The sequence below is a fragment of the Schistosoma haematobium genome, chromosome 1 (assembly GCF_000699445.3).
Source record: "Schistosoma haematobium chromosome 1, whole genome shotgun sequence".
NCBI lineage: Eukaryota > Metazoa > Platyhelminthes > Trematoda > Strigeidida > Schistosomatidae > Schistosoma > Schistosoma haematobium.
The window spans coordinates 85837857-85851968 of record NC_067196.1 but is presented as its reverse complement, the minus strand read 5'-3'; the positions used below and the strand labels follow the sequence as shown (position 1 = coordinate 85851968).

Below are 14112 nucleotides of genomic sequence, written 5' to 3'. Positions count from 1 at the left end.
ACTCACTGACCGAGATCGGCTACCCCAGTGCTTTCATTAAGAAGTATATGTACGACATAATAAAGAAGTCTGAGTTGCAGGTTAACGGAAGTAATCACCAGGACATTCTACATAGCCAATCTTGCGTTGACTTTCTCTTGTCGACCAACGATGTCTACGCAAACGAAAGATAAGTTACTTGAGTTGGCCTCCTCAATGTGCATTTACAAATTCAGCTTCTCCTGTGGAAATAGCTATATCGGGCGTACTCCCATGCAACTTAACCAGCGAATGAGTGAACATCTACCAGCTTGGTTTATAAACAGTCAAATAAAAACAATTCGCAGTTCTATCTTGGCACATCTTATTGATAGCAGTCATACTGTAGATAAATCTAAATCATTTCGAGTGATCTATCGTATACCTCCATCATTTCCTAACGGAGTTCGTTCCCGCCTCCTAAATATAGCTGAAGCCATAGGAATTCGTACATATAACCTCAATTTATGTGTACAGAAGAAATAATATTTACTATAATATTATTTCAACCAATCAGATTATTTGAAATGATAAATATGAAATTAACCAATCACAACTGAATAATTTAGAGTATGATTTAATGAAATAATAAATAAATATTAATGAAATAAATCATTAGATAGTATTACGTAATTTAATGTTTTATTATGTTTTTCCCCCTTAGTTATAGATGATTATCATATTTTGTTTTAATGTCATAGAAATAAGAATTCTATGTACATATTTTATCAAGAAAGGAAAAAAAACTGTATCCATCCAGTAAAAAAAGGGGTGAAATGAAATTTTAATTACGCTTCATTTCAATTTGTATTCATGAGAAAGTAAAGATTTTACAAAATTTTATTATAAACCAATGAATATGAAATGGAACAATCTAATGTAAATTTAAAACGTAGTTCTGAATTATCTAAAGATGATAATCAAATTGAATTTATACAAGATAATCCATGTTGTGCTTCTTCTTCATCTTCTCCTCCTCTTCCTCCTCCTCAAAATATAATATTATTAAAACAAGAACCAAATGACTTTAATGATAATTCAATTAAAGGTGATTTAATTATAGACAGTTTACAAATATCTAATTCGAAATTAAATACAATTTCAAATGAAGATGTTCGAAGACAATCAAGTGTACATTCTGAACAAACATTAAATATTGCTCATCATTTATATCCTACAACATCTTTATCTCATACATCATCAGCTTTTTCAAGTTATTTAAGAATTCCATCTATTTATGAACAAATGAATGAAACAGTTGTATCAACACATTCAGCTGATTGGTCAAAAACATTACATAGATCAAGTTGTTTTAATACACCACAAAGTTTAAGTGAAGAAGATCAAAAATTTACACAAGCAACAGTTCGTGCTGTATTAGCTGCTAGTGCTAGAGAATCTCGTACAGCATTAACTGATTTACCATTAGATTTTTTTAAAAATAATTCAGATTTATCTAATATTGATAATAAATTAAATTCATTATCAGTTCAACAATTATCACATAGAAATTTATCTACTGAAAACGCATTAAATGTTCATAGATTAAATTTACCATCATCAAAATTTCATGATGAATGTAAAGAACGTCGAACTAATCGAAAATTTAGTGCACTTTATGTTCATAGTTTTGATGATACAATACATGATAGTGTATTATTATTGAAAAGAGATAAATCACCAATTCCTACTACATCATTAAATTCTAATAATATTATACTTAATAGTGCTACTAATCTATCCAATTCTATACAATTACCTCATATACAATCATCAAATAAAAATATTATGATTACTACTAAACAAAATCCGAAATCATTAAAAAATTTAGCTAGACAAACATCACATTCAATAAATAGACCATTAAAACGTTTAGCTGCTAGTTTTCGTTTAACTAAAAATATTAGACATTCAGCATCAGTAAATTATAAACAACATTCTTGTACAAATGTCCCTTTAAAATCTGGTATTGTTTCTAGTTGGAATTCTGTTTCAAATTGTATTGATTCCATACAAAATACTTCAAATACTACTACTACTAATAATAATAATAATAACAATGATATTAGTAGTAGTAATAATAATGGGAACAATATACGTACACGTAATGTAATTCTTCAAACAGATCAAGATTTTATTAATGAATTTAAACATGATAAAGGTTTACATAGAGGACATTTATCATTAAATGATTCAATGGATCATGAAACGGATAGTTTATTAAGTCAAGATGATAAACCAGGTGGTAGTTCATTTCATTTAAAAGAACAATTTTTTGCATTTTTTCAACCAACTGGTAATAAATTAGCAATGAAATTATTTGGTACTAAATTAGCATTAGATAGAGAAAGATTAAGACAAGAACAACAAGGTGATTGGATTATACATCCTTGTAGTAATTTTCGGTAAGTTTTTAGTTTTTTTTTTTCAAGTTTTCTTCTTACAGTTTATTTATGGAAACCTAACAAAAGTGTGTTTTTATTAGATTGATTGGTAAAGGAGAAGTGTTAAATTGAATAAATAATTTCATACATAACTTTTTCATATTAATATAGCAACAATGAAGGTATAGCAACTATCCTACAATCAATTTTCATTATGGTTAATTAAGGTTAAGCCCTTATATTAACTTACTTAACAGACAATGTTATTTGAACAGTAACCATTCGTATATTTATTTGGACTGTTATGATCAACAGAGCACATGACAGACTCTAGCCGAAATGTTCATTGCTTAAATATCATTCAATGATTCATCCTCCACTCCATGTATGTATGTATGTACTCAAATCCTATGATTAGTCGTTGTTTTGTCTTACTGTGTGCCCTTATTCAATTTAACTATAAATTTACCTATGTCATTGCTTGTATATACTTATTCGCTTCTCCATTTCAAATTCGTTCGATGTGTTTATAGTTTTATGACCTGCACTATCCGCTAATAAACTGTAATTGATGCGTCTGATTTCAAAAACACTGTTGAGTTCTAGATTCTAACAGTTATTGAATTGATCGATTCACAAAGTCAAACCAGTACAAAGGTTCTCATGTGTTATAATCTCACCGTAATTGTTCAGTAAATTTATAAATAAATTTTTTACAAAGGAGGAGATGAAATTGTCAAAAAATTTCAGAAAGATCATTTAAGCATGAATAAATGCGTATGAAGATTAATGAGGTCATGTACAGATATTTCAATTATATTCAGAATAGAAAACCTTAAACAATCAGTTAACTACTGAAATCGAATAGGTTACATTACTTTTTATTTACACATACTCTTTATTCATTCAGTGTAAACTGTATTCAAAATGATAGGATCATTTTAAGAATACAAACAGCTTGTCTACATACTGAACTTTCTCATTATTTTTGTTGTTGTTGTTGTATGGTTATCTAAGAAAGAAAAATCAGTGAACAATAGGTATTCATTATGTTTTAATGTGTATAACTTTAACAGAACAGACCTTCAAGTTTAATGGTTCTTAGTTTCCTCTTTTTTTTATTTTTTCTTTTCATTATTACTCTCAATTACATGGATTCATGAATAAATTTACAAACTATTCAATTCATGAAATACATAAAGATTTTCTTGTTAAATTCTGATAGTTTTCTTCTTTATTTTTCTTCTTCTCTAGAAACCATTAAATTTACAGGTTGTTTTATTCTTTCTCTATAGGATTATTGAAATTATCAAACTATAATTAGAATTAAAATGAAACATTAGTACATAGTGATTTAAACAGATGGAAATGCCTTCAGTTTCAATTCACTTGATATTGTTTGCTTATATCTTCCGATTGCTGTTTAGGACTGAAGTTGATTAGTCTTTTGTTGGCATATATATATATATTCTGTGCGGATTGCCTCGATATTGATTTCAGTCACAAACTTCATAAACAAACATGAATAGTGGCTAGTAGTGGAATTCGGGACGCACATTTTGTCTTATTTGAAGCGAATAATACTGGGTTCAAATCTCAGAGAGGACATTAACTTTGAGATTCAGATGCATCCAGTTGATGAGTTGAAAATAGAATGAAATGTGCGTACTGGATTCCATTGCTATCTACCATCTGTCTTTGTTTATAATGCTTACAGTTTATTTAAAAACTGGTATAACAGTTGTTTTTCCTGAATAAATTTAATGATTTTCAACATTGTGTAGGATGTTTTAAAGATGAGAAATAGTTTTTGTTTTTAAGGTTTAGAAAAATAGTTTTATCTCAACAAAACAAACATATTAACAATATAGAATTTTGTCAAAACGAAAAATGAGACATTTTCATTGCTTTGTAAAGCTGTCAATTTGTTTCATTATTTATGTATTAATCCAATTGATTTGTTAGTTGCCTTTTCTTTTCAAACTTGTAAATGTCTTACAGAATTTAAGCATGAAAATTAAGGATTAAAACTAATTTTTGTTTGCAAGATCTAAGTATTCAAATTTAAACCTTGTTTTATAAATCTTGTTTAAGAATCTTCACGATTAAGAAATTGAAATCTCTAATAAGATAGATACTAGAGTTTAGATCATTTTAGATCAAGTAGTATAAAGATATATTCTCAGAAGGGGTTTGTGGAGATTTTAGAAATTTCACAGATTGAAATCATGAGTCAATTGAAGCTAAACCTGGAAGCACTGGAAGGCTGTTTTGTCCTAGTATGAGACTCCTCAGCAGTGCGCATCCACGATCACGCACCCCGCGAGATTCGAACCCAAAACCTATCGATCTCGCTCCAGGCGCTTAACCAACTAGACCATTGAGCCGTCATCCAATGGTGTTAATGTCTAACTTCAACCGAAACGGCCGTCCAGTGCTTCCAGATTTTTCATGGTTGTCTAGCTTCAATTGACTCATGATTTCAATCTGTGAAAAATATATTCATTTAAACTCGAATAAACATTCTATCTTCAAGTTACACCATACAAGTCATATGGATTGTTTACCTCTTAAAACTATTTGTTTTTATTAAATCATTGAACATGATAAACCCTTTAAATGAGAATTGGTTAAATGAATGTAGCGTTGAATATACAGTAAATTCCACATTGAACAATTGTTCTAAACTTCTGTTATGTAGGTTAATTTTTATTGATGTTTTCATGATATCAAAATATTATTTCACACTGAATAGTTTTCATGACCATTAACACTAATTGAATTCTATTATTACTATTATTATCATTATTCTTTTTATGTAATATATTGTGTATCAGTAGACTGTTTTTGAGAATGAAATGAATGGATGTTCTGTAAAAGAAAGAATGGTTACTAATATGGTTATTCGATTAGATTTTTTAATTGGTAAAAGTAATTTCTGTAAATGAATCTATAAAACTCTCAGTTATTCTGTTGTTGATATTTTAACTGAATTGTCATATATGGATTCTGTAGCGATCACTTTAATACAGTAATTTTGTCACAAGCTTTTTAGAAGTGTCCTAAATAAAGCGATGAGAAGATTGAGTTGGTCAGATCAACTCCATAAATGGACTAATTGCTTAAAAGTCTCAGATAAGATGAAACGAGTATCCTGAATTCCACTGCTAAACAAAGACTATCTCTTCAAGAAAACTTGTAGTTTATATAGTATTTTTTTTTATCTAAATGATACAGGTTAAAATCTAGTCTTTAGTTAAGTATACACGCAAATTTGTATGCTATAGTTGTACATTCATTTATACATCACAATGCATGTTCTACCAACAAGTGTAAGATATAGACCTCCAATCAACTCCCCATTAGGATGGAAAATAGCTGAGCAAAATGGAAGAAAAATGGTACACCTAATGATAACGGATGCACACTACAGGATCCACAAATACCAACACGTCATAGAGGATCAAAAGATGAAGCTGCAAAGAACACTCACGTCAGAACATTTGGAAATCTTGACAACAGCCATCGACATATCATGCAAACGACACAGACAACAAAGAAGAAACACCTTAAGGAAAAAAATTGATCAAGATCTCAAAACCACCCACGGAAGAAAACACAAACAACTGCGTGATCAATATGTCAAAACAAACACTAATAGATTTGTAGTGTTACAAACATTATCATCAATTAATTTTGATAAGAAATTATTGTAGTTGAGAAAAACTAATTATCAATATAACGTTGTGGAGATTGTTGAGCTTTTATTCAAATCTTGAACCAATCAGTGTTAGACCAACATTGGAAATGTGATAGCAGTGGATAGCTGTTTTGTCCTAGTATGGGATTCCTATACAATGCTCATTCATGATTCAACCGTATTGTGTAGGGCAGTTACATATTGAAGATAGTGAAAGGTAGTCATGTAAGACCATGGACTGATCGAACCTATACATTAACATTGTTGGATCTCGTCTCAATGGTCTGGCGGTTAAGTGTTTACATGTGAGACCAAAGGTTCTGAAATCGTATTTCACATGCAAAATCGTGAAGTGCACACTGCATAAGAATCCCATACTTGAATAAAATGTCTGTCTCGTGCTCCTAGCTTTTTAATCGTTATCTATGAACGACCGGTTCATGATTTAGTGAAACATTTATTGATAAATACATTGATTAAACTAAAGATATTCATGATCACAAATTAGTTCAATATGGTCGTTTTATCCGTTTATACATATTATCATATTTACTGTTCAATGAACTGTGATTTCTGTTTCATTTTTAGGAATGTTTATAAATTTTCTTCACTTTTATTTACTTAAATGTGTTTTTCTGACTTGTTTAGATATGGAGGGAAGTATTGTTACACTTTTTTTCCCCATTTTCAAGGTTAAAATGATGTTGATCATTATTATAAAAACAAAGTAACATGTTATTTGAATGAACGTGAAAATGTAAAGGATTAAACGACAATTCTGTGATTTAAAGATTAAATGCTTACAGTGGATCAAAATCTTAAATTCATAATTGTCCAAAGGAATTCATTGCGTGATATAGACTTTTGAATGAATAGAGAAAATGTATAGTTCCAGTAAATGAATTTATTAAAACTATGTTCTTTAGTTAGAAGGTTTAAGTTCTTTCAATAGTTTACATTGACGATGTTGACTAGAAAGACAATATAAGTCATAATTGATTGATCACTGGGTGGTGACCAATGTGATGTGCGTCAAGTCCTGATTAGTACAGATCGATCAGTCAATTGTAATTACATCTCAGTCCTACAGGGAGTTGGTCGCGGCCCGGATAGCTCAGTGGTAACGTCTCTGACTGTGAAACTGGGTGACACGGGATCGAATCCGTCAGGGAGCACCAGTTCCCTCAAGATTACAGGTACACCCTGCTGACGAGCGCCAAGTAGCACGAAACCCGGGTCCAGGGTTTCCTGCCGACTACCTCCAACCACCATCTAATCAGACAATATAAGTTTTACAATTAATTATCCAGCTTAAAATGACATGAATTTTCATCAAATTGAACAATTTCCTTAGACTTTCCATTGATATTAAGGTTTGACTTTGTTATAACTTGTGAACCTATGTACCCTGTTTATTGTATAACGCAACGATACCTCCAATCAAAGAGCAGCGAATTATCGATAGAACCAGTGACGCATAAAACACATGCGAGCAACCTAGAGTCCTGATTGGTGCTGCTTTCCGCTTAGCCCAGCCAGTTGAGTCCAGAACATCAATCTCAGCTTCTGCGATATGAATCATACTCGGTTTATACACCAACCAGACAGACCACAACGTACCATAAAATATGAAACAACATTTATACAAGAATTAGCCAAATGTGGCTGTGAATGAGGGAGATAGTAATTAATAGACAGGTCATAACTCAAGAAAGGTAAATCGTATAGTAATAGTCTACGGGTCAAATCAAAGCTTATAATAAGAGAGACATGAATATGAACAATTTAATTGCATAACAATTACACGATAAAAATATACGCATAGTATTGGACCACAAATGGATCCCAAAAATTACCATTCATTATTCTTATCGGGATATAACAGACTTTTACTCCGGAAACAATAGATATGAAATTACTTATTAATTAACTTCAATTATGTTTATAGATAAGGTGTATCTTGTGAACATTAAATGAAGGAAGATATCTTATTTATATAGGAAAGATTGAATACAACTAAGAATAGAATCCAAGATTTACATTTCGTTCTAATTGGGACTGTTCGGTCGGATGCATTTGTATCCCAAAGGAATATTCCAATTAATTTTTTTTTAAATTAAAATTAATCCTAATTATTTTCATGTTCAATTGTTCAATGTAATATTGGTTATCATCAAAAACTTCAGGGACATTTGAATATGAAACAATCCTATTTGAGATTATTTATTATTGAGAGTTGAAAAGGTCGTTAATTTTTTGTTTCTTTTGTTTTACATTACAAACTGACTTCATTAGTAAAACACTGAAAACCTGAGTTTGTTTCTCGATCAATTTCTAAGTGTGAACTGCTAAGACGTCTCATACTAAAGTGAAATATATGAACAGTACATTTTAGTTTTCAATATCTGTCTCATTAAATACGGTTAGTGTTACAAATCTATACACAATTACTTTGTCAAACTATTTTAAGGGCTTAAATTAAAGTGGTAATCTAAAAAGATAACCAAATACATACTTTCCTGTACTTACGAAACACTTGTGGTGGTCGGTATTCCATATAATCCTTAAATTTCATATACAGTTCGTCTCGATAACCGTCCTATATAACGCCCCAACGGTATAATAATCAGAAGGCGAATACGAAGTGTTGATTACGTTTATTATGGGACCACATACATATATCCAAAATTACAGGTGCGTCAAACAAGTATGAAAGAGTTGTGTCGTAATGCAAGCTACCGAGCGAGTGAGCCAGCTAATATGAGTACAAGGAAGCGAGTACACTTAAGCGAGCGAGAGCAATGAATATGAATAACATGGACATATACGTACATAGTGAAATGAATGAATCATCGAATCAATTAAGCGGTTAGTAGTAAGGTTAGCATAGTGAATAAATGCGAGGGCCGTAAGCAATATTCAAGCATACATGTTCACACATTCGCAATAGTAATAAAGATACAATGATATAGATAAGTTGTTGTTAGGATGACTCAGTTCGTTAATAAGTTAATAAAATGACTTGATTGAATTAATTGTGAACAAGCTCAATTTCACGTGATCTCTTATACACTACTTATATTTGAGGTTACTAATTAATTTCAAAAATAATCATCGAAGTACAATAAAACCAAGGTTACATACATACTTTTAGTTTCCACGTTGTACATGTAGTTTACTCTAGGATTTTCTTTTATTTAAAGGATTACGTAAGTAACCTTCCATTCGTTAGTCATCGTTTTGTCCAATCAGTCTTACATATCCAATTTGAGGTTAAGATAAGTACAAAAAAAGACACATTAAGAATGTGTTTTTTTCCAGTTTCACTGATTATTCATCTCTAACAATTAATAATCCTTAAAAATTAAAAACATAAAGTTCAGCGAAGGAATCTCTTTTCAACTACTAATTCCGTGAAGGAATGTGAACACAAATAACCAAAATGACTTAATAGAAAGATTATAATACTAGATTAAGTAATACGATACGTAATACAATAGATTTAGTGAATATAATAAGATGATTAAAATGTTTTCCAATAGTAAAGATCATCAGTTAATTGAAGCTAGATCACCATGGAAAACGTGGAAGCACTGGACGGCCGTCCCATCCTATTGTTACAATAATTAAAGGTCATAAAGGTGTAAAATAAACAAGGTGATATGATGAGCATTTATCAATAAAATAATGAGAATATAAGATATAAGTAAAGAGTAATAATAATAATATTAATTAAGGCCAAGGTAACGATGACGATAGGACGTACTTCTTTTGTATGCATAGATCTGGTTTGAGCTCATGAATTGTAATGGCTTCAGCTATTTTTAGGAGTTGAATACAAAGAAATCTAGATAGATTTGAACGAATCATATATACAACCTTAAAATCAAACTTTGGATCCGTAGAATAATTACAGTCGATTAGATGTTGAAGCACAGAACTCCTAACTGCTTTCCAGACACCTTTCTATTAGGTCATCTTGGTTATTTGTGTTCACATTTCCTCAAGGATTTAGTACTTTAACAAGAAAATATTTCATATATATATGATTGTACAGCTTGACAATAAATTCGGTTCAAAGAGATCCCTTCGCTGAACACCGTGTCTTTAACTTTTTTTAAAATGTATAAATGGGAATTATCTGTCAATTAATAATTCAATAGAGATTATCAGATAAATCCGAATCATTTGATTGATAAACATAATCAGTCAGAAATATTTACTTAGTTTTTGTGTGTTTCAAAAATTTAACTCCCCTTTGTGTGTTCAAAAACAGTTTGTTCTCACCTTAAACCTACCCTGATAATATTGGCTTATTATCCGGAGTGATTAGGTTTCGAATTATGTTCACATTACTATTAATATTACTTTTATTATTAGCCTTGTCTCCTCTTACCCCATTCCCAATCTAGTTGACCTTTTATTTCTATATATAAATTTTCGTAACAAGTATATTATGTGTGATCACATTGTTCGAAATGTAGTGCGCTAATATATCGCATAGTTCTGATAATCTTCGTCCTCTTGTCACATTATACAAAATGACGCTTCTGGCACCCAAAAAGCGAGTTTATATTACGCTACCATTCAGAGGTGACACAAATAGTCTCATGTTGAAACAGAGACTTAAATTAGCTATCAACCGGACATTTTATGCAGCCCAACTTGTTATTATCGAAAAGACAAGGTCTATGTTTCACCAAAAGCCCAAACAGCATGAAAACGATTGTGTCACATCCCATTGTGTTTATAAATTTACATGTATGTGTGGAAACACGTACGTAGGGAGGAGCAATCGTGATTTGCAATTAAGGGTGGGTGAACATATACCAAAATGGTTGCAAAATCAGATGAATTCCAATGGTGAAATAAGATCACAGGATAGACAGACATCATCATCCATTGCGAAACATTTGATTGAGACGGGTCATAAGGTCGATATCAAATCAGCATTTGTTGTGTTGTACAAAAGCCTTCAAGGACGTATACTAAGGTTTATTGAAGCCTTCGCTATATGAAAATTGAAACTCACTTTATGTGTTCAAAAACAATTTGTGCTTACACTTAACCTACCCTGGTAGTACTGATTTGCTATCCAGAGTGGTAATCACATTTGTTTTTGTTTACTTTACCCTTAACCTGTCTAGTTGACCTTTTAATTTTTCATATATAAACGTTCTTAACAAGTATATGTGTGTGATCAGATTGTTCGAAATGCATTGCGCAAATATATCACATAATTCTGAGAAACTATGTCTTCTCATTGCATTATCGAAATTTATCAAAGGGACTAATTGTTTTAAAAATGAATTGTTTTTATTCTTATTAATGTCTAACGGATTCTTTTGTCTTGTTTTTTTCTTCTTTTGAATGCTTCATTGTACAAAGTAAGTTTAATTGAAATGAAGAAAGAAAGGCAGTAACCATGAGTTTGAAATAAGGATTTTCACAGTTCTAAAAAAAAAAACAAAAAAAAAAGCGCATTAAACTCTCATCGGTAATTTTAAAAGTTCTCTCATTTGCATAGAGATTTAATGAATAAGAAATTGTTTCCTTTTTTTGTTGCTTTTATACGTCATTTAACATTCGTTTTCTATTCTCTGATCATTTGAAATCGTTGTTGTTGTTGTCGTCTGCAAGTGAAGTCAGTCAAGGAATTATTTGTTAAAAACTATGAAAAACCTAACAAACTTTTCATCTTAATTATATCTTACTTCAGTAGTGTGTACATACTACTTTACTAACAGTCAAATACAGTTATTTATTCATTGGTAAACACCTTTTTAGGATCCTATGATACTTGTGGCATTGGAGACTTTGATAAACACAGTACTGAAGGTCAGTTATCTGGGTGTTACCTTTTCCTCTAATCTCTGTTGGTCTTCCCACATTTTATTGTTATCGAAGAAGGTTTCCCGTCTGACTTACTACATGAAGAGATTCGTGCTCTTGGGATTACTCGTCATTTGCTCTTACAATTTGCCAATTCTTGCATATTACCTATTATTCTTTACTATTCTCTATTATTCTTTCACGGGCTTTTGAGAAAAGACTTTGCTGTATTACGAAGAGTGCTGAAGGCAGTTAGCAAAGTGTGTGGTGAATCTTTTGATGTTATTATTATTATTATGGTTGTGGATAGACATCTAAAGTCATGCAAACTCCTGGCAGGTGATATTTTATCAGATACTAACCATCCCCTTTACTCTTATCTTTCTCCTTGTATATCTTCTGGTAGAACGAGACGTAATTACATAAAAATCCATACACGCAAGTAAAAGTATAAAAGTTCTATAACACCTTACCAAGCAAATATACTCTGTGACGAACAGGTTGTTAGAATCAACCTAGTCAATGACCTGTGTTCCTAAACATGTCCCTAATTTGGAATGTTGTAGAGTTTCAGATCATTTTTTCACCTTTTGCCTTTCTTTTTTGCTGTTTTTCTCTTGTAAAAGAAACTTGTTGAAATAACTTGTGCTGAGAATTCTGCCTTGAATAATAATAGATTCCTACTCTAATACAAGAAAAAATATTCTTAAATTTTAAACCCAAATACTAATCAACTTGAGATGATAGTTGGAGGTAATCAACACGAAACCTTGCCCACTACCTATCTCAATATAGTGCATAAGATATCAAGTCACCTAGGCTAGTGTCCATATTGTAACTTGGTTAACAGAATTCGATCAATACTAAAAAGAACACAGTATACATAATATTGATCACTCACTACCCAGAGATTAATTCATTACAAACTAGTCAACTTATTTACAGAAATTTGATTAGTTTAAAATAGAATTTTCAAGTAGATTTCTAAATTTCTGTTGAGATGATCCAGAAATCGCTTGCAAAAGACAAGCGAGCATCAAGAAACACTAAGAAGTGTTTCGTCCAATCAGCGTTCATTTGGAGTCTTGGCCAGAAATATCAAGGTAGCGAAAATGTCACATGCGGAAGCTCTGATTAGTTGGCTACTACTGTGCTACTATGTTTGGTAGCATTCCAGAATATTCCAGCGACCCAAGGACATTTAGATATATTATAAAAACCCTATATTTTCTGTAATAAAATGAACCTTGGAGTAAAGTATTTTCCCTCATACTTGTGTCTTCTCTCTGGTGTTCAAGTCGCTGTGGCAGTTCTAGCTTTCAGGGTACCAAAATAGCTTCGGAAACTAATATAGCGTTCAATCGATAAGACATATCAATTTCAATATTTCACAAATAATCAAATCAATAATCAATTTGTTTATCAATAATTTTGTTTTGTTTTTTTAAATAACAATTATTTACTATTTAATAACATATCATTAAAATATACTACTTATTATAGCCAAATCTTTATGTTGATCTGCTTCATTAAGTTAGAAGTAAGGGAAAAAAACAACGGTTGATCAATTGTAAAAATCTTAATTTATTGCCTTAAAAAAGGAGGAAACCAAGAGAGAGAGAGAGAAAAAAATAACCATGCATCATTGAGAATTAAAAATATGGGTTAGTTTATCAGTTTTCACTGATCAATTGAAGCGTGAAAGTCACTTTTTTGTTTTGGGATGATTTTCAGACATTGTATACTTCAAATCAATTTATTCACTTCATATATATAGTTTACCTATAGTATGGATAATATAAAATATAGAAAGAATATTAAATAGGAAACAATGTATGATGCTTAAACTAATAAGAAGTAAACTCAAAGTAGATATTGTTTACAAATAATAAAGGAAAACAATATTTATGTTCATTTATAATACGATATTGATAAAGTTGATAAAAATTGAGAAAACTGTTTAAGTTCACATCATTGCTGTGTTTGAATAGAATATGAGTTCACTGAATCTAAAAATGAAACGAAGATTCTGTGATACAATGACCAATAAGCTAACTATTCCCATGCGTCCCCAACCCGCTAACTAAAAAGAGAGGATTCCCAGTTCGAAAGAGGGAAATATATTCCACAAGCAGTCAGAAACACGAACAACAACAACAAGCACAACTCAAGCGTATA

At 31.0% G+C, this 14112-nt stretch overlaps 1 protein-coding gene across 1 annotated transcript in view; it reads left to right on the top strand.

The window, feature by feature from the left end:
* The first annotated feature begins 642 nt into the window (after window positions 1-642).
* Window positions 643-14112, top strand: part of HCN1_1 (anaphase-promoting complex subunit Hcn1) — a 126221-nt gene continuing 112751 nt past the window's right edge. Inside the window, exon 1 of the mRNA XM_012937143.3 lies at window positions 643-2423. Coding sequence (XP_012792597.2) covers window positions 883-2423 — 1541 coding nt within the window. The 5' untranslated portion in view covers window positions 643-882. The remainder of the gene's footprint in view (window positions 2424-14112) is intronic.